At 43.0% G+C, this 21,745-nt stretch overlaps 1 protein-coding gene across 5 annotated transcripts in view; it reads left to right on the plus strand.

Annotated features, from left to right (window-relative positions):
* The window catches only part of PAK1 (p21 (RAC1) activated kinase 1), an 86,541-nt gene extending 70,642 nt beyond the window's left edge, over positions 1 to 15,899 (plus strand). For all 5 annotated transcript variants that reach the window (XM_069883251.1, XM_069883252.1, XM_069883254.1 and 2 more), the window contains 7 exons: positions 585 to 633; positions 3,997 to 4,109; positions 9,445 to 9,562; positions 10,005 to 10,104; positions 11,785 to 11,981; positions 13,447 to 13,584; positions 14,954 to 15,899. In XM_069883251.1, the coding sequence (XP_069739352.1) occupies positions 585 to 633; positions 3,997 to 4,109; positions 9,445 to 9,562; positions 10,005 to 10,104; positions 11,785 to 11,981; positions 13,447 to 13,584; positions 14,954 to 15,040 (802 nt within the window). In that variant the 3' untranslated portion in view covers positions 15,041 to 15,899. The remainder of the gene's footprint in view (positions 1 to 584; positions 634 to 3,996; positions 4,110 to 9,444; positions 9,563 to 10,004; positions 10,105 to 11,784; positions 11,982 to 13,446; positions 13,585 to 14,953) is intronic.
* The last annotated feature ends 5,846 nt before the right edge of the window (positions 15,900 to 21,745 follow it).

The raw sequence follows: 21,745 nt of genomic DNA on the forward strand, positions 1-21,745 counted from the left end.
TAAATATAGCTGCAAGCAGGGAAGGAACTGCTTATTTTCAGAATGCAAGACAATCTTCAAATTACAGATTTGCTTTCTGAATTAATTCCTCAATGTCCCCCTCATAACAGTGTAGGGGTAAAATAGTGGTTGGTGGAGAGGCTGTAGTGAGGTGGATCAGTGCAAAACACCAAGAGATCTACTGTCAGCTCCACGCGCTGAGGCTCAAACTCCTGTTTCCCTCATTACAAATGCCACATTTGTTTACTTTAGCTGATCCTATCTGCTCTGTGATCCTGTTGGGCAGTATGTAAGCTTGGGCAATGCCGTCATGCCAGTTTAAATGGGATCAGCTCATGGTCCTACAAGCTGTGTTAAGTTGCTGGTTTAGCAGCAAGGGTTTGCATGACCGTATTGTCCCTTATTAGGAGTTTTGTTCCACGTAAATTCTCTGGCCTCTGCTCCAGTAACAATCTTGGCTCAGAAATATTTCAGATGATATTTACCACTGGAATTATTGCATAAAAAGGAACAGGACGGAGAGCACTTTCAAGAGACAAAGCAGTAATACATGTTTTTTTTGTTTTTTTCTTTCTTTTGTTTAGAGCTTCAGGTACAGTTTACACGGCAATGGATATAGCTACAGGACAGGAGGTAAGCGCTACCAGAATACCACAGCAGTGGATTTTGGATTGTGTCCTAAAAGCTCTAGCTGATGCTACAAAATAAAGATGGTCTTTCAGGGGTTCATGACAACTTATTTTTAATGAAGTATTTATATCCTTACTAATGAAGTATGGTCAAGTGGTTTGAGCAGAAAACTGGAAAAAAAATATTTCCCAAGTGGTTATTTCTGAATCATTTCGTATTTGTAAAGAATCTTTCAGCGACCACGAAGGCTAGAAGCAAATGTTTGAACTGGATAGTATCCCAGTGGTAGTTTTAACTCTTCATCTGTAAGATTCCTGCCTGTCCCTGTTTAAACTCTTGTATACTCTTTGCTTCCTTGTATACTTAAGCTAGTTGACTTGTGTCATGGAATCATAGAATGTCATGAGTTCGAAGGGACCCACAAGAATTATTGAGTCCAACTCCTAACCCTGCATTGGACAACTCCAACATTCACACTATGTGCTTGAGTGTGTTGTCCAAATGCTTCTTGAATATTGTCAGACTTGGCACCATTACTGCTTTCCTGGGGAGCCTGTTCCAGTGCTCCACCACCCTCTAGGTGAAGAATCTTTTCTTAATATCCAACCTAAACCTCCCTTGGCACATCTTCCTGCCATTTCCTTGGGTCCTATCATTGGTCAATAGAGAGAAGAGAGCAGCGCCTGCTCCTCCTCCTTCCCTTGTGAGGAAGCACTAAACTGCTATGAGGTCTCGTGCAGTCTCTTCTTCTCCAGGCTGAACAGACCATATGACTTCACCTGCACCTCATGCGGCTTCCCCTCTAGACTCTTCACCAACTTTGTGGCCCTGTTCTGGACACTCTCCAGTAGCTTGATATCCTTTTTATACTGTGGCGCCCCAAACTGCACACAGTACTTGAGGTGGGGCTGCACCAGCATGGAGTAGAGCGGGACAATCACCTTCCTCAATCAGCTAGCAATGCTGTGCTTGATCCACCCCGGGACGTGGTTGGCCCTCTTGACTGCCAGGGCACACTGGTGGCTTGTGTTCAACTTGCCAACCAGAACCACCAGATCCCTTTCTGCCAGGCTGTTCTCCAGCCTCTCACTCTCCAGTCTACGTATATCCAGGGCTGCCATGTCTCAGGTGTGAAATGTGGCACTTGCTGTTGCTAAACTTCTTGCGGTTGACAATTGCCCGATTCTTGCATAGAAATGGTTCCCCTCCCACCCTTTGCCTGCTGCTTTCTGCCCTTGAACTGAGAGACAAGGAAGGTGTGTCTTTTTTTTTTTCCTCTCCCAAATATTGAAAAATACCCTACGTATTGTATGCATGCATAATAAAACTAGCAGTGGTGGATATGCGGCATTTGTGGAAACCGTTATTGCTGGGTGGAAGATTTTAAAAGAGAAAAGTATATGCATTATTCTGAATGTATTTATGGAAGCCTGCAGCGATGTGTGTCTACTTTGCATTTGTATAATGTCAGGGTTATCAACCAGTAGATTTCATAACTGTGCTTTTTGACAAAAATCCTTCTCCCCTTTTTCCAGTTTCTTAAGAATTAATGCAGTTTAATTGCAGTCTCTGAGGAAGGGCTTCTGTGTTATTTTGAAGCAATGAGAAATCTTAAAGGAGGAAGAACTCCTTTGACAGTTTTCTGCTTTCTGTCTAGATCCCTTCAGTCGTTCCCATGTGACTATTTGAACCCTTGTATTACTTATAAATCATTCCCATTGCACTAGTGTGATTGGGCCCTGGACTTTTAAATTTGTGTTTGGGATTGCTGTAATCTTGGCATGCTGTTGATCTGTTCCTTTCTGTGAAGCAAGCTGCTACCAATCCTTTGAGCTCAGGAACTCAAGTGAGTGGCAACACATTTTGGAAGCACTGGAAGGAAACTCCTTTGTTTTGCTCTATACGGGAGCCTTAGGCAGCTCCCAGGATTAAGACTGTTAAAGCATTTTCACTAATGATAGGTATTTAGTCTAACTGCAACCGTTTGTTTTGTATCCTAATACATGGGACAGCCTTAAATAAGGAAAATGCCTCTGTGTGCATTTGGACCACGGGTCTGCCTCTGAAGAGCAGTGAGGAAGTACAGGCGCCTCTCTGAAGTTTCCTCAGTATTGTTCAGGGATTATTTCATCTGCATCAAATACTTTACCTCTCTTCTTCATCTTCCATTCTCCTTCCTGGTCTTGCGCAAAGAGCAGCATGGAGGTTTTGTTTTTTTCTTCTTTAAGCACTGCTTGGCAGCCCTTGTGAATACTGTAGAAACACAGCATGGTGTCTGTCTGTTCTTGCCTTCTCATGTGTTGGGATTTTTCTATAGTCTGACCTGCTATACTATCAAAATGCTAATTGTACCCATCTATTTTGTCACTCTGTGGCTTGTTCTTTTAATTCTTGCTTTTGTGAGCTGGAGTTACTGGCTCACGTCCATTCACCTAGGCCTCTTTCTCTGCAAGTAGCAGTTTTGTAAGGCATAATTACATTTCATTGCCTTTGCCTAAGTATTCTTCTGAATACAGTTGGGTTGTAATGTCTGTGGAAGTGTTTCTGCCTCCTCCAGTGCTGAGTAGTCTTATTGATTTGAAGTCTTGTCTGAGGGCCAGGTGCTTTCACAAAGTCCTGGTAGCGTGGAGAGCTGAACATAAGAGTTAAAAATGTTTTGTACCCTCCTGCGTAGATACATGCAGAGTAGATATCTTGAAGCAGACAGTAAGCTACTAAGCCAGAGGGTTCCAGCTGGCAAATCCATTCCTACTGCCCTTCAGTTATGACTGGGGATAAAGTTGAATCCAATTCCCTTATTTTCAGCCTTTTATATTAGCACCGGCGCTTCTTTTTCCCAGGTTTTGCTATAACAGAAAGAAGTAGTGTTACCACCTTGAATTACTAAGCTTAGACTACGTTATTTACTCCCTCTATGGGTGGCTGCCCCACTGTAGATTTCTAGAAGCAGAAATTTGCATAGGAGCAGGAAAAGACACCAAGAAACTTCAAGAAACATCCACTCAAAAATAAAATCAGTAAGAATCCTATAATAAATAGTGTTTGACATCTCATTCCGTACTGAAGTAAGATTTCTTCCTTAGTACCCAGAAGATGTAGATGGAGATGGCTGTCCAACTGTATCATGAAGGTCTAGTATGAAAACAGTAATTCTCCTTGTCTTTTTTGGTGTGAAGTATCCTCCAGTATATGTGGAAATAGACTGGCTGCCAGGAACTCAGAGTTACTAAGTGGTTGAGCAACCCATGATGAAAGAAGTATTTTACCACCTCACGTGAACATGAGACTAAAATAATCAAGACTGGAACTGGCAGATTTCTAGGGGATTCTTGTACTAATGCTTTACTTCGTCTTTCTTCACTGCAGGTTGCAATTAAGCAGATGAATTTGCAGCAGCAGCCCAAAAAAGAACTGATTATTAATGAAATCCTTGTGATGAGGGAAAACAAAAACCCTAACATTGTCAACTACCTGGACAGGTATGTCATAATTTGAAGAGAACACAAAGGCACTCTGGAGAACATTTCCTTGTAACTGTCTTAAGTGATCCTGTCTCAACTTAATGCAGGTATTGGAAAACTTGCATTGTTTAATGCATGTGGAAATGTTGGGATGTGGATGGGTTGGTGATCTTTCTCCATATCCTAGGAGAAACAGACATCTGAAACAGTATGAGTAGGGTATCTAGGTTCTCTTTAGAGATGTTGCCAGCAAAGGCATTAGCAGTATGCCATCAGAACTCCTTCAGCTCTCTGCTTTACCAGGTTTGACACAATAAGCTGTTTCCTTCCTGCTAGTAGAGAAGAAATAGAAATAGTTTGAACTGTGTTATTTTTATTTGCTTTCCTCTGCTTTCCTCTTCCACTGAGCAGTGCTGACATTCTGCTTGCAGAGGAGTAAAATCCTTACAGGGACAGATGGTAATCTTGTCCCTATGGCTGTCCATTGAGGTTTTCTGCACTGTAGTACAAGAGTGAATGACATGTGACATGTAACCAGGTAAGGCTGCTTTCTTGTGGATGTGAATAAGGGAGAAAAGAAAACCTGGCAGAAATGGAAGAACCTTTTGGAAGACAGGGAGATCAGGATTATTCCTTCTCAAAGCTGGGCTTTGTGGGCTCATTCTATGGCACTCCTACTCAATCTTGTATATGTTATATCCATATGGGAAAGCTCCACCTTGAATCCCTGCTTCTCCTTGCTGCAAGAACTGCACCTAATAGCTTATCTGTGTATGCACCTGCTCATCTAGTTCTGACCTGATGTTCCTTGTACTAGCACAGTAACAGAACAGAAATAAGCAGCACAGTGCCTGCTGTGCCAAGCATAAGCTGTTTTTTTAAATAAATGCATGTAGCTATGAAAATTCTGGTCACTATAGCTCAAGGCAGTAAAGTGCCCAATGCAAACATATCCCCACTGGACGTTAATGCTCTGTGTAAAGGTTATGGTGGCAGTGCCACCGTCATCAGCTGTTTGGAGTTTGACTGCTTTAGAAGGAGCAACTGGTAAATGTGCTTCTTTGGGATAGGGGGCTGCCTTTGAAAGTGGAAGAAATTCTTGCATCTCCTGTATTTGAATTCCAGGAAATGGTCTCAAATTGCCAGCATTGAAATCTGGGGCGTACTGAAAGCCCAACAGGCAAAAGTGTTGCACGGTGACTTGAATTCACCATCAACATAACATTGGTGCATTGTATCAAGCCTGTGTCTTTCATGTTATGTGAAAGAGGCAACTAGTTCCAGTTGAGCTGCAGCAGGATTTTCAGTCTGCTGCACTCACATCAGAATCCAGCGGTCCTGATGAACTATAGACTTGGCTTGTTGTAGCATAAAGATGACCTCGATAGGGTGAGCTGCAGGTTTTTATCTTGGACGCTCATTTTTTTTGTAAGATACAGTGGAGGGATGTGACCTAGAATCTCTTCTGAAAATATGAGAGAGTGTTTCTTTGCTTGTTTGCTCTGCATGTATATAAAAATCTCATCAGCAGTTTCTTTAACAGGTTTATTTAACAAACTTTTAATGTCTTAGCCAAAAAAAGTACTTCTTGTATGTGGCATTATCAGTTGTGTTGCTGAATGTATATGGTGCTATGTCCAATGCGCAGATGTAAAGAGCTCCTTTTTTGAAGGGACAGGAAGTCTGAGTCCAGAATTTTGTGGCAGGGGTGTGTGCAGGGAAGGCATGCTGGGCAGATGCCCATTTCTTATAAAGAGCAGAAGAATATTACCTGTGTAAAGTGAAGCAAGTGGTAAAAAGAAGTGGCTTTGCAACTGCAGGATCCTGTTGCTGGGAAGCAGCATCCCACCTACCTGGCCTAATATGCCTGTTTGCTTCCTGAGCACTGAATGAAGCTGATATTTGAATGCTGCATGCTGGTTTCTGTCTACTGCTGTCACAGAAGGGAGTATGAGGAAGGATGCACTTGCCACTATGGGAACTGATTTGTTTTCTGTGGTTCAGTTTTTGACAGTGTCTCCCCTTCTGAGTCCCTAATGGGAGCTGCAAGATAGTCATCAGTATAAACCATCTCTCTTACTTCTCTTAGCTTCTGCTCCTGTGCTTTATTCTTCCTTACCTGCACGACCTACATGCCCATGGTTAAGAGGTCTGGCTGGCTTACTGTCCCCCTGAACGTTGCCGTGCAAACAGTGCATTTATGCTTCAGTCAGCTTTTCTGCTGCAGTGTCAGTGGCCAGTGTTTCACGAAGGTGAGCTGTGACATTTAAGGGTGTCATATGGCGTAATTCAGCTGTACTTAAGAGCTGAATTAGAAGCATTCAGCTCTGAAGACAGTGGCACTAGTTTTCCTGTGCAGACAAGCAGTCACTTGTGCTGAGCTACCTTCTGAAGGTGCCAGTTTATTTCTACTTCATGAAAGAAGCCCTCAGAGCCCTAGTTGTAAATCAGGCATCTAAACACAGGCATCAGATGCTCAGTGTTAGGCGAAGCAAACTCCTGCCCGTTGATTTTCTTCTTTCTGAAGAGCTCTCTCCTTAACCTAATAAAGCCCACAAATCCTGTTGCATTGACCCCAGTCTCAACATTGACAAGGACTAGAAGTTCAATGGCTAAATCTGAAGTTGTACGACAACCATGCTGCAAGAAAACACCGATTTCCTTTCTGCCTAACTTCATGCTTGCATTTTGGAGGCACATTGCTGATGCAGAAATCTGTAATGAAGGATTTTGCTCTTCTAAGCAAAGGCACATTTTATGAAGTTTATCAATAAAAAAGGACTATGACTGACTAGTGTATGGTTGTGATAGTAAAGGCTTGGTGGACACCTTTCTCTCACTGGTATCTCACTGGAAGCTGAGGAACACCTTACAGGAGCAGACGTTAACTGGTCTTGCAGAGAAAGCTGTAGACCACCTGCTTCTTCCTCAAAGACTTTCATCAGTTTGTTTTTATTCCCATCGTCATTTTGGAAGGTGACTGTGGGTGACAAGGTGCGACACCGTAATATGCTTGACGTCACACAGACAGCAGCACGTAGGTGTATGGACTTCCTGGTGGTGTCTTGAGAACGGCTGAGAGAATGATTGTGAGTCACGCCTACAGTAGGTAGCTCAGTAACTTGCCGCAGCAGAAGCCAGTTTTAGAGACTGAAAAGATCCCCAAGACAGTACCACTCAGTCTTCTGAAATGGCATTCACTTGATGGGAAGTGGCTGGGAGGCACCCTTAGTTCCAGCTCCTTGCATGTTGTGTCAAATCTATTAATTAGAATCATAGAATCACCAGGTTGGAAAAGACCCACTGGATCATCGAATCCAACCATTCCTATCAAATTACTGAGGAGCCTGGGTCTTGCCACATGCCTTTGACTGCTTATGGCACAGCTTTGGTTCACTGTGTGGTTCTTGGCTCACTCCATCCCTTTTGGTTGCCAGGGGATGCCAGGCGATACCAGCTTGTTCCCAGCACGTGCAACCTCAGATTTTCACGCAGGAACAGTGGAGCCTGTTCTGCCGCCATCATTACAATCAAATGGATTTGGGCTGCAGAGAGTGCTATGGCAGGGAAACTTTATGATGTCCAAGGTGACACTGATTTGTTGAGAGGGTGCTGGTAAAATCTGGTGAAAGCCATGTTTGGCAGAAATTATGAAGGAACTAGCAACAGAATAGGGGCAGGAAGGAAAGCATGGATGGAGAGTCTTTCCGAGCCCATTAGAAGGTGGATGATCCACAGAGTTGGCAGGAGCACTTCTGACAGCAGTTCTGTTGCTTGTCTCTCACTTCGAGGGGCTGCTGTGCAGGTGTTACTGTTTCTGCTGGAGCCTGTGCTGCTGGGGAAAAACTGGCCAGCGCATCACCTTCTGTTCTGTAGTGGAGCTGGAAATAGGAGCATAGACCTGTGTCCTTGGGCTCTGTATCCTGAAAGAAACTCTAGACTCTGCCTTCCTGGGTAGTCTTCAGCATCACCAAACCAAGATACCCTCTTTGTCTCCAAAAAGCTCTCCATGACTGTAGCACTTCTCAAACACAGCTCAGACCACAAATCTTATTTTGTGGGATTTTCTTCAGCTCAGGTGTTTGCAGTGTGTCCTTCTGGGGTCAAAATCTAACTACGCCCACTTCTGTGATGTCTCACTCATCTTTGCTTCCCGTGCCAAGTTGGGCTTAACTTCTTTTTCCTTTGCTGTTACTTTCTAACTATTTGTTCCCTAGAACCTGTTCTGCTTTTTGCCTTTGGCTCCTAGCAAATTCACTATTCAGTCTTTGTTAGGATCAGCGATTCAGCACAAAGCAAAAGTGCTTGATGAACTCCAATGCCAGCAGAAGTTTTTAATTTGATTTTCTGCCCTCTCTCTTGACTCATCTTTCTACTCAAAAAATGGGAGGATAGGCTGAGAAGGTGGGTTTTCAAGCTGACAATTCCTGCCTTCAGGAATGTCATCCTGATGTATCTGTCATGGAAGATTGTGTTGATATTTTCCAGATGGTCTCAGTAAGGCAGAAGAGTTTGGTGGCTTGGGTGTTTGCGTTTTTGGATTTTTTTAAATTATGTTTTTCAAATGAGCTAATGCTGAAGTCTTCATCCCAGGTCTTCTGCCTTTATTTTAAATCTTTGGAATTGCTATCGCATCCAGCAAGATCTTCTTGTTTTCCTGTATGAACGGTTCTGAATTTTTCAGACAAAATCCCAAACTGGTTTGGTAGCATAAAAACATTGATGTGATTTTTCAAATGCATGATGCTTAAAAAAAAAAAAAAAAAGAATATTCTGGTATTCTTCTCCCATTGTTCGCAGGCTGCCACTCATTGTGTCACCCAGGACTGTCCCTGGGCCAAGGCAAAGTAGGTGGTTGCTTAGGACAGCAGGAAGCCAGTGGTAATGAAGCAGCCCCCAGCCACCCCTTCTGATGCAAGAGTCCTTAAAAGTCATGCTCTGTGCCAAATGCTGGCTGCACACTTGGACCCTTCCTTGACTAGTAGCTCTTCCCCTTCTCTCCCAGCAGCAGCAGGAATTGTAAGGTTGGGTCTCCATCTTAGTCTGAGCCCTTTTCATGGCAGAAAATATCAGCCTTGTGTTTATGGGCAGGAGACTCATATCCTGCTCTGCCATTATCTCTCTCCTTGACTTTCTGCACTCGCCCTCTGTCTGCTCATCCAGGTTGTGGTCAGATCCTCCTGTGTACAGGAAGTACCACAAGTACCCAGTGACCCAGCACTGCTAAATATGCTGCTCAAGACTTGTGGTTTCTCTGCACTCCTAAGACAGCTTTAAAACCGAGTTCATTCTTGCTAGTAAATGGTAGCATGCTTAAACTTGCTGATTTTAAAAACCATTTTTGGCTATTCAGTTACCTTGTAGGAGAGGAGCTCTGGGTGGTCATGGAGTACTTGGCAGGAGGCTCCCTAACGGATGTTGTGACAGAGACCTGCATGGATGAAGGACAAATTGCAGCTGTGTGCCGAGAGGTAAAGCAGCGTTTACCCTCAGAGGGAGCTATGACTGGGAAGGTGACATGGGTTTTTCAGCACCTGCCTCTGGCTCCACAGGAGTAGGTGTGTCCAGCTTCTGTAATGCAACAGTCATTCTTTCAGAGGATGGATTCCATGTGGGAAGCTGCAGCATATGATCCTAATGTAACCCGAATAGGTTCCACCCTGGAGTAGGGACTGGAGTGCAAAATGGGGTTGGAATCTCCTTGGTTGTGCCTGTTTTCCAGGTCTTTTGAGACTAGCCTGTCCTCTGAGGACCTGCTGATCCCAATGGGATATCGCTTTGTAGTAGCCGTACACATACAGGATGTAGGAAAGACTTTAAGACACTAAGCCCTTGCTACTCAAAATGCACTTTATTACAGTCCATTAGCTGGCTAATTGTGACTGGTGAATAATTTCTTTTTTTTTTTTCCAGTGTCTTCAAGCTCTGGAATTCCTCCATTCAAACCAAGTTATTCACAGAGACATCAAGAGTGACAACATCCTGCTAGGAATGGATGGCTCTGTCAAACTAAGTATGTGGAGAATGGTACTGGTGATGACTTGAGGGGGTATTTGAGATGCTTGATGCTGTAGTGGTAGAAGGGGATGTAGAAATGCTCTCTTAGGTATTTTTGTGGTGTTGGTTTTAATAGAGATTGGCAAGCATGAATCCTTACAAACTGATATCAGATTCAAAGTGAGGTTTGGGGTTTATTTAGTGTTGGGCCATCTGTTTTTGTGGACTAAAATTACAGTATTTTAATGCTACTCCAGTCTAGAAAGCTGGATTTGAAGGTGTAGAGCCAGATTTCTTTATTTGTGAGCGATCTCTGGAAAATACTGGAGGTACTTTGGGCCAGGGGGAGTGGAGAGAAAACTGAAAACAGTGTAACTAGAAAACATTTAATCTTAAAACACCAACCCAGGCTGTAAATGTTGTTTCCTTCTTGTGTTATCGCCAGTAGTGAAGACCTTGAGGCTCTTCTGCCCCTTGGGTGCTAAGGTAGCTGTTGTGCTTGTCATTGCCTATGCAGAGAGAAGGCTGGAGAACAGTGAATAATTATCTACCACCTATAGGTTTAACAGAACTGTGCTCCCTTTCTCTTCCTTTCAGTTCTGTTGGCTAGCACCCAACAGGCATAAATAGATCTATTTTTGCCAACAGTGACAGCAGATATGACTCAAAATTCACACAATGCAGAAACGCTGAGTAAGAAGGTAGGGGGTTTTTTTGCACATAATTGCTTTTTAGACTAAAGCTGGATCTCTGGAATGTTAGTGATGAATAGCTGATCAGGGCTTAAGTGCTCTTTTAAAGTTAGGAAAGTCCCTGTGGATATGATGCAGTAACCTTCTGGACATGAGCACCTTACTGGCGATGCTGGACATTTGCTCTGTTTATGAACCATATGTACCTTTCTTGGTTGTTAACCTTGATGAAAACTCAGCTAGGGATTAGCTTGATTTACATCATTCTGCCTAAAATTAGACCTGCGGTGCCTCAGGGGTCAGTATGGGCAAGGCATCTTGCTGTGTTGATTCTGCTGGGCTTGCAAGAGCAGAATTAATTTTCTTTTCGTAAGTCAAATACAAATAAGTCATAGGACCTAGCAATCTTTGTTTGAAGCCTCTCTATCTTTCTGTCTATTTGAATAAAATAATCACTGCAAATGTAGATACTTTAAATTTGTTCTGAACACTGATTTCGCTGTAAAGTGAATCCTGTTGGATAGGTGATGTATCTTGCTGTGGAAGTTATATCTCTGGCCTGAAAATATTGCCAGGCAATACGGTATGTGGGTTGGGGGTTGTTTCTAGATCGGACTGTGCATCAATTTCTGTTTTCAAATACCCAGGAACAGTCTTGAGACCATGTACTATACTACATGGTGCATTACAGATGCATAATGCTGCACACATTCAAGTGTCTCAATGTCCATATATGGTTATTTACTGATCCCTATCATTCACATAAACAAGTCAACAGCTGTATAATCCTCATGATCTCAGTGAGTAGGCTTAGAAATTTCCCTTTTGATGCCACCTTCTGTACTAGCCTAAAAAAACACCCTTCCTTTCACAGTTGCAGGAGCAATGCACTGGGCGGTGCAGCAGGGTTACTTGTACTAAAGCTCTGGCACCAGTAAGCATTGGTTTTGGAGAAACTTGCTGATTTCTAAGTCTGTTCCCCCCTGCCCTCTTTGATTTTTTAGCTGACTTCGGTTTCTGTGCTCAGATCACTCCTGAGCAGAGCAAACGCAGCACTATGGTGGGGACCCCATACTGGATGGCACCTGAAGTGGTAACGCGGAAGGCATATGGACCCAAAGTGGATATCTGGTCGCTGGGAATAATGGCCATTGAGATGATCGAAGGAGAACCTCCCTACCTCAATGAGAACCCCCTGAGAGTAAGCGAGTGTCTTTTGCCCTCAGGTCTTCGCTAAGTCCGCTGCTGAAACTAGGCTCTACAGAAGGCAGGTGAATCCTCCAGTGTGGTTTTACCACCTGCAGCCCTGTATCTCCTTAGATGTCGTAATGAGAAGATGGACATAGTTTTAGTTAAAAGCCATGGTTGGCTCTGGATAGCAGAGTTGTGGGTGCTTCCTGAGCAGATCCTCTGCTCAGCTCTGAAGAGTTAGATCATGCACGATCATGATTTCCCACTTTCTGAAGATGCTGATAGAGGTAGAAACAGTACCTGATGACACCAAAATAGCTGACTTCTTGGATCCTTGTGCCCTGTAAATGGGGAAGAGTTTTCCTCAGGTTCAAAAATATGACATGTTACTATTCTATAAAAAGAAATTCTTTTCCTACTTGGTGGGTAATTTCTCCTTGCATGCTCTAAATAAAAACTGCAAGCTTAATAAGTCTTTAGATAGGGCTTAAGCCTCCCAATGTCTTTCCATTGTTTAGTTTTTAATGAAAGGCATGATGCTGTCAGTTTGTAGGGATGCAGCTGCTCTTACTCTATGCCGGGTTTATGGTTTCTCCCTCAGCTACACAGGATGAGGGGGTCTAGAAAAATTCTGTTTAACTTTTTTGGGAGAGAAGAACAGCAGCAAAGAAGAGTGAAGGGAAACAAACTGAGTGTTGAATTAAACAAGGGTGGTTAAATAACTGTACTTCAGCCTCATTTAACTTAATTAGGGCTGACTCCCAGGCTATCAAGACTGCATCCATGGGATGTGCTGAGTGGTGTGCTCACAGGGCCTGCATATTAACAAGTCTCTAACAGATTTCTCTTTCCTTTGAAAATCCATCCAGGAAGTTTCTTGCATGAAATCTGAAACGGTAGAATTCTGAGTTCTGAGTGGGGTGTGCAACTACTTCATCCCCAGGCCATAGCAGAAGTGCTTATTTCTGCAGGATGTTAAAAGCTGCTTGAGGCTCTGTTGCTCATCTGTTATGGGGATCCAACTGCATCCTTATCATGTTGACTTTTTAGGCCTCGTGCACTCAGGCAAAGTACTGACAGAAAAAAAGGGGTATTTATTCAGGGGTAGCTTCCCATGAAGATATGGTTATTGCAGGAGTCTAGCACTTGGTAAAATCATACCAGTTAACTTCCCTATGTAAACACAGTCTGGAATGTTGTTTTTGTCCTTCTAATCCCTTGAGAGGTCTGCAGGATCCAAACCCAGATTATGAAACTAGAACAATAAAGGATTGGATCCCATCCACATAAAAACAGGGCTGGCAGCTATTCTGCTTGCTGAAACTTAAGCATTGATTAGTCACCCTGATAAGGTGGGTTTTTTTCCTCCTCATTGTACTGGGGTGAGGGAGAGGACGAATGGATGTCTCTGTAATCCAAAGGGGGGATCTAACCTTCATAACCTCCTGTTTCTTTTGTGCTTGATTTTGCTTTAGGCCTTGTATCTTATTGCTACTAATGGGACTCCAGAACTGCAGAATCCAGAAAAGCTTTCACCCATATTCCGAGACTTCTTAAATCGCTGTCTTGAAATGGATGTTGAAAAGAGAGGCTCTGCAAAGGAGCTGCTGCAGGTAGGTGATGGTGAAAAGGGCTAAATCAATAATAACCATGCAATCCCAAGTGAAGGCAAGGCTTACGATGAGGTCTTGTTTGGGTCATAAATACTGCATCAGCTGAAGGCACAAGCACAGCTAAGGTAGCCTGCCAGGAATAAAAGCCCACAACCTCAAAACGTAAATCTGTAATAACGTGTTAACACACTACTCCCTTTCTATGCTGTACTTTCTGCTGCCAGAAGCTGTGCAGCATGTTCCGTGACCAACTTCAAATAACAGCTGTGCCCGAGGCTGGTCAAATGCTGAGCCCCTTAATGGCTTCTTCACACAGCTGGCTGTGACACCATGGCATCTGTATGTGTTGTCATAGTCTTGCCATGCTTGTTCTGATTTAGACAGCCAGAGGGCTTCTAGCTATCAGATGTCCTGGTTGCCTCTCTTTCTGGTGGAGGGATCACAAAGCTCATTGGAATATTCATGACTTGCATTAACTGGAGCAGTTTCGTGTTACCACATTTTGCCATATATTACTCCTTACAAAGGTGACAGAACGAAGCTTGTGAGATATCTTAGTCATAGAAGGGTTTGGGTTGGAAGGAACCTTTAAAGATCCTCTAATCCTACCCACCCTGCTGTGGGCAGGGACATCTTTCGTTAGACCAGGTTGCTCAAAGCCCTGTCTAACCTAACCTTGAACAATTCCAATGATGGGGCATTCACACTTTCTCTGGGCAACCTGTGCCAGTGTCTCATCACTTTGTCATCAGTTATTTCACTGAAAACCTGGTATCTTAGTCTGAACTCCTGGTGAAAGGCAAAGGCCAAACTGCCAGGCTTTTTACTGATGAGGAATGGTTTGTGTGTTTCTTCTCTCAAATTTTCCATGAGGCTGGAAAATGTACCTCCTTGTAAAATAAATCTGTGATCAGGAGCACTCAGACCTCAACTGTGAGACAACTCCGTTTTTCTTTCCCCTCATTTGTCTAGTGGATTCAGTTTTTGATGTGTAGCTGCTTTCTGAGACTGTAGCAAAGCATTAATCACTGGCAGAATGACAGCAGTTGTAACAACACTTTTTTCCCAGTCCCAAAATATCAGAAAGTAGTCATTTTCTACTTCTTGGAGAAAGAGGAAGTTTTGACTGTAACATTTCTGCCAATTTTTAACTACCTTGTAGCCTCTGAGGGATATAGTTGGTTTTTATTTTCAGAAGAGCTTTTGGACTTGCCCTGTGTACCTTCTCTCTCACTTTTTGGTATTACCTGTTCAGAGATTTGATTGGTCAGACTTTATATGGGTCTAGGTACCAATATTTTGAGTAGGTACCAGACTTTTCAGGGCATGTTCTGAAAAGTTTAATCCTTTTTTTCTTTTTTCTTCCTAGCACCAGTTCCTGAAAATTGCAAAGCCTCTATCCAGCCTAACTCCTCTGATTATTGCGGCTAAAGAGGCAGCCAAGAACAACCATTAACGTAGTGGGCTCAAAACAGTCGTCGTGTCAAGATTTTTAGATGTTCATTTCAGAGAGTGAATTACCTGCCCCTCTCCCCTTCTGCTCCTTCTTCACAGGAGTGTTCTTAAAACTTTGATCTGCCCTGGAGGGTGGCAGAGGTATTGTTCACTGAATGTGAAAGGGCATGCAACAGGGATATTGCTGGTCTTAAATAGCAAACAGTCTTTCCATCCTCGTGATGTGGGTGAGAGAGGAAGAGTATTTTGTATGGTTGAGAAGATCTTTCTAAGAATGTCTGAACCTGACCTACACATAGCAAAGCCAGTTTGTTTTCCTATTTCTTACTGTGCTCATTTTTAAAAATAATGTGGAGCCTTAGACCATGTTTATCTTAATAAATTAAATCTTTTGCTGGCTGGATTCTCCCTGCTTCTGCCAAGCTGCTACTACACCACTGAGGCTGCTCTGTGCTTTGAATGACTTGAGGGAAGCAAGCAGACAGCAGAAACGTCAACAGCTGTATCAACTGAAAGGGGAACGAGAGTGTAAATACACATCCCTCCTACAGCACTGCTGGATGCTTCAAGGGAGCATGGAGAAAGCCTCTGTGCTTCCTGCAGCCATTGGAGAACTTAATTCATGAATAATATTTTTGCCAAATTGTGTGAATTGGGGCCTTCCCTTTAGTTTCAACTCAACTAGTTAAACCAGTCTCAAACACCACTGATATTCTGGAAGGTAAATCACAGGTAAAAAATGTCAGCAAGCTCTTCTAGGGTTATTTTATCAGCATTGTGAAGCTTCTTAGAGACCCTTGCCCTGTATGATAAAGCAAACAGAGCAATTACTGTTATAAAGATAAGACTCACCTGCAAAATGATGTTGAAAACTTGTTTCTTGGAGCAAGTGTAGTGGAAAACAAACTGGTCGTGGATGCTGCTTTCTTGGACATGTGGGGACGTTAATTTTTTTTAAATGATAGTAGTTTCTTTATGCTACTGATGCTTTTGTTTGCTAATAGTCTGTAAAATTACAGAAAACCTGGAATCTCTAGAGGGATTGGTTGTAAACACTGGGCTTATGTTCATCTGTATACTGGTTTTTAATAAAAGGACTGCTGAGTTTCTTAACTTGAGGCTGATGGAAGATTGGAGAATTCACTGTCATCATACAAGTCTGTCAGATGAGATTATTGTTCGTGTTGTCACCAGTTGCTTGAATGTGTTTTATGAAGTAATATATAAACCTTGTATCTTACCCTTTCTTCTGCAATACTTTGCAATAGCAAGTGGCTCTCAAGGGAGTAACTTTAAGCATAGAGAAAATTGATAAAAGACCTGTATTATAACAGCTGCTTTGGTCATTTATGAGGTGAGATTAAACCTATTCTCGAGTAACTTCATCTCTTTCCAAAGCACTTGTGTTGCACAGAAACCCATTCCTGCTTCTTGTATAGGCCTGCTGCTGGCTCAGCCCTTTCTTCCTTGCATCTGGATTTTAATTCAAATGTATTTCTCCTATTTGCTACACAGTACCTGACAGCAATTACACTAGTTTCATTGAATATAGATGGAGTTTGTGAGGTCTTTTGCCTTCTCCTGTCCTTTGTGCTTCAGGGTGGTCACTGTTTGACAGAAGCCTGAAGTCCATTGGCAAAATCTGCAGCCCCTCTCACTTTGTGTATATACAGCTCATCTTATTGTAGTATTAAGTGTTTCCCCTCACAAAGCTTGTATTCAAGGGTAAAACAGTAAAGCTGCCAGCCCGGAGACTGATGTGATCTGTTGTTGAGCAATTTTGCTTGGAGCTTTGGTGGAGATTGTGAAATGGGAGGCCAATACCCTTGAATAATTCCCTTTGATACAGAATTTGTTTATATTTCCTCTGGAAGACTCAAGATGGCATATGTGGGAAGAAAAGAATTAGGGGCTAGATCCCACTTGATCTAAAATCTGATCTAAAATGGCTCTGGTCAGATTTGGCAATTGACAGCACAGTATTAAATCTGGTTTACAAACACGTTTAATTTCTCTGATTTCTCTTCAACTCCCTTCTCCGTTCCATCTTCTACATCCCGTTGACATGAGAACCTCAATATAGATACACCCTGAGAGCACACATGTGAGAAGTCCTGCAACAGGACTTCTGCTAAATTTCCCCAAAGAAGGTAAGGAGTTATTTGTATGTCTTTAAGATGCTCTTCTGCATTCTCTGTAGCATAGGGGAAAGGACATGGCAGGAATGATTGTTTATCCCTTTTATGGTTCCTGTTAGCTGCTTGAGAGAAGGTTTGCCAAAAGCCTTTCATTCTCCGCTGGGGAGCTGCAAGACTGCGACCACGGACGTGTCCCAGGCTACAATCTACCTGGACCTAGTTTCAAGTTAACAGGCACATCATGTTTTCGTGCTCTCGGAAAATCTTTTAAAAAAGTCCTGACTACCATAAGCTTAGGAGAATGGGATTTTGTTGGTTTTGTTGCTCTGAAATACACCTTTTCCTCCGCACTCTCTCCATGTGTGCATCACCCGACATCAGCACCTGCGTTAAATTTGGTGTAGCCATTTATGGCACTGTCCTTGCTCTTAAATGGCAACTCTGATTTAAAAATTGACCTCTGGGGCTTATTTGTTTGAGAACATCTTTGCTCTGTTGTGATTTGGAAGCAATTCCAATTAGAGAACTTTTTTGGTGGCTTTGGTTTGTTTGGTGGTTTTTTTTTTGCATACTCTATGAACTGATTTGCCTGAATTAAAAGCATTTTTAATCAAAACCCTTAATAGTTTATATGCCTGATAATAATGAAGTCTCCCTTCTATATTAGGCCATGAAATATTAAACTGAGTATCCTTTCAGAAAATTGGCTTCCTTTTTGAGGGATCTCAAGCAGTCCTGTCCTAAAAATGACATAACATGGTACAACTTACAAAGGGCTTGGTGGAGGCTAGAACTCTTCTTCTCTGAAACACAGAAGATTGTCTTATTCAAGAACTAACTAGTAACTTTGACAAGATGCTTCCACTATTTCAAGAATTGGTGTTGATTTGTTTTACTTTACCTCTAGGTTTTCTTTAAACAAATGATTGATTTGGATTTCACCGGGGCCAAGAGTTTGAGTTAGAGGTGTGCACACCCCGCTGTGTGCCTTGAAGAAGGCAAGTCGTGGTGCTGAGATGGAGGAGCCGAGGCAGAGATAGAGGGGATGGCAGTACTTACTAATTTAGATGCAGCAGCAATAGCACGCCTTTAGCCATCCCTAAAATGTCTTAATTAAATGGACGTGGTTTTGAAGGACAAATCTGGCTGATGATTCATTACAGGCTCTTCTCTAGACAGACATTATGCTCCTACCAAACTGTTTCCCCCTTTTAAACAAAAGGGGTGCATGGTTTTCTCCAGCAAGGAGGCTCCTTGAGAAAGGCGGTTTCCATGGAGACACTTACTTGACTTAAACGATCTGGTTAGGGCTTGAGAAGAGGCTTGGGGGGTAAACACTGCATTGACACAAATCCCACTGTTTTGTAAAGAAACTGGGGTTGCTGCAGTGTCTTGTTTCCAACTTGATGCCCCTTTTCAGGGGCCTGGTTTTGAAAAAGTGCCAAATAGGTTGTTTGGTCAGCAATGTGAGGCATGTAAAAGGCTGCCATGTCTTAGCCGGGCTGTCTGTTAGTATCCTAATTCATCTGTCTCTCAAAATGCTGCAGGTTGGTATAGGTAGGACATGTTTGCAGTGATGTACTGTGCAAGTATGGATTGCAATGGCCTGCAAGTAGCTACTGGCTTCCTTAAAGCCCACCATTCGTGGCTGACAGTAAAGTTGATCTAGACCAAAGTGGAAGCATATTATTTGCTTGAACCTCATTCCTAATTAAGAGCTTGCATAATCCATTTGTTCAGTCGAAAACTATGTATTCAATGTAAAAATTGTTAAAGGTGACATCTGATTCTCCATCTTCCCACTGTGAAATAATGGGACTTTTTAATAGCTTCTTATTTCAACAGTATTAGAGAGCCTGTAGATGTATTTTGGGGTTCTAAGCCTGACTGGATCGAGTGTATGGGTAATTAATGCTCTAGGATCTCATTGTTTGTTGTTAATGACATCTCACAACGTCAAAGATGGAATCTTAAAGAAGCAGCTGCCAGCTTGGACAGCAGATAGCCAACAACAGCGAAACTGAAGTACAGATGGGAGCTGGACAGAAGCTCACCACCAAAAGGGAAGCCTGCAGAGAATCAGTGGTAAGACCTACAGAAGATGATGGAGTTGATGCAAAGGGTGCTGGAGCAGGATGAAAGTTAAAACTTCAGTTACACAATTACTGAGATGATTCCAGGAGTGCCGCAGCAGCCTGCCACTTTTCAAGGCAGCCTGGTGTCTGAGCTAGGAGAGCAGAAAGAAGCCTGGGTAAGAAAATGTGCCGAAAGTTGAGACTGGAGCAGCAATATGGCTTTGACTCACAGCCCGTGCTAAGAGAGTTGGAGCTAATCCAGGAGGTTCACAAAAATTACAAAATTCAGCCGAAACAGGAACGTGGGGGCTAGAGTGGAGGAGGTGGCCTTGATGTGCCAAAGGACTGAAGAGGGAGGCCAGATTTCGCGGGTACATGGAATGGCAGAAGCAAATTTAACTTGGGCTTCTGTGGAGAACAAGCAGCTTGTTCCCTGTTGCCTTGCAGCACTGGTACTGTGTCTTTTTGCATTTGGCGCTGTTTTGGGATTGTGTCAGCAGCCATCAGGCTTTGGTCTTGTGTTTGTAAAAAGACTTTTAGCTCTGCATCTACTGATTTCTGACTTCAAGTTTCAAGTTTTGTTGGCAGATGTCTTTATGTTGTGTCCCACCTGGTAGTACAGGGGCTGTTGCCATTTCAAAATCAGCTAGATAGTGTGTTTCTCTTTGTACGGCCTTGACTTAACTCTCCTATAGTGCCAGGTTTGTTTTAATGTATGAGGCCAGCTCAGCCATTTTAAAAATAAAATTGAAACCTTAAATAAAACTGGAATTAATTACTTGGGTCTCCTTCACTTGCTGTTTCAAGTCACTTGCAGTAACAGTAGAACTGAGTGGGGGGTGCTTAAAGAAGGAATTGTGCTTCTCTGATCTATCTTAGATTTATCAGCTCTTATTTGGTTGAACAAAGTGACTATACTAAAGGCTGTTGCAGCAAGGGTGGCTTTTACCACGCGGATATAGTTACTGCTCTGACAAACACCAGTCTAGAGGCAGGATCTAGACTATGGTTTGTGGAGGAAGTGGGTAGCGAGGGGCAATTTTTGCCTTCTGGATGCTTGTGGTAGAACTTGATGTCTGAACCTCCTTGTACAGAGGAGGAAATCAGGGGAGGGTTTGGGGATAGTTATCTACAACCACCTTCCCCAGCACTGATTTTTCTTGTAAGAAAAATGTAGAATGAGGCTCATGACAGAAGGAGGAGTTTATCATCCGATGGACTTGTTTGCATAAGTGCAACATCGTGGTTTGGGGAGGATGCCTGCACTGACACATCAGCCCTTCTGCTGTTTATTTCCTGCCTGTGAAACATCTGACCTGCATATTTTACTCTGAAGTGCAAGAGGACTTTCTGAGGTCAACCTCTGGGAATGTGGGAGTGAGGAACTGGGAGAAGCTCTTCCAAATTCCTGTTAGTTAGCTGGGTGCTAAGCCAGGTTTTAGAGAGGGTGCTGGAAGAAAAGAGAACACCTTGAACAGGGAACTTAACCTACTAGAACAATGCAACTGATGTTATTTCTTAAAATTCTCTCTCCCTAGAACAGATGCTGTAGTTGAAACCTGATTTCCAACAGCTCTTTTTCAGCAAAGCCAGAGAAGAGGCCCATTTTTCAATTTTTGTGAAGATGAGAAGCCTCACTTGAGCAAGAGGGTCATTGCAGCCCAGCTGGCTGGGATTGTGGGTGATTCTCTTTGCTGTGATGTGGTAGGTCCCACCTTGGATGTCCTTGTCCCATTAGAGAAAGGAAATCTAACTGGGCTCCCACTACTTCCTCCTCTGAAGCTTCACAAAGAAGGTCACCAGGCAAACTTACGATCTTTGTAACATCCTGGAAATGCCCCTAAAAATGCTACCCTATGGAGGATACACAGTCTAACTAGCTACCTTTTTCCATGATTTCTAGGGAGGACTTTTTCTCTTGGAGGCTTTTTCACTTGAGATGAACTTGGCTAAATTGCCTAGCAGTTGCTGTGGGTGGGAGGTGTTGGACAATGAATGATTTCAAGGCTTTAAGAAATGGTTGATGGTGGTAACTCATTTGAATGCTCTTCAAAGCCCTAGTGACCTTTTCTCAAAGATGAATTCCTAGCCAAACTTACATGATTAGTAGATTGGGAGTTTTTTGATAGCTGAATCAGTTTGGGCGAGTCAGAGAGATAATTCTGAAGATTTCAGCTTTTAATCATGCATATCTGTGAAACTGAGGTCTCAACACATCTCCACTTTGGAACCTCCAGTGAAGTTGTCCAGGGCATGGGTCACCCTTTCAGACCTTGGTGCCTGTCTGTTGTGGGTTCAGTCCAGGAGAATATGCTGTTCAGCAGTGCCCTCATCAACTGCTCATGTGTGTGTCTAGTAGTTTGTAGTTGCATCTTTTAAACAGAGAAAAGGAAGGACCCACTCAGCTGTGTGTGGGAAGGGAGGCAAAGGAGATGAGCTCCTGCAGCAGTCCTGGTCAAGATATCCTGGCTGTAAAATACATTCCAGTCCTGA

Source organism: Phaenicophaeus curvirostris, chromosome 1 (genome assembly GCF_032191515.1).
Source record: "Phaenicophaeus curvirostris isolate KB17595 chromosome 1, BPBGC_Pcur_1.0, whole genome shotgun sequence".
Classification (NCBI taxonomy): Eukaryota; Metazoa; Chordata; class Aves; order Cuculiformes; family Cuculidae; genus Phaenicophaeus; species Phaenicophaeus curvirostris.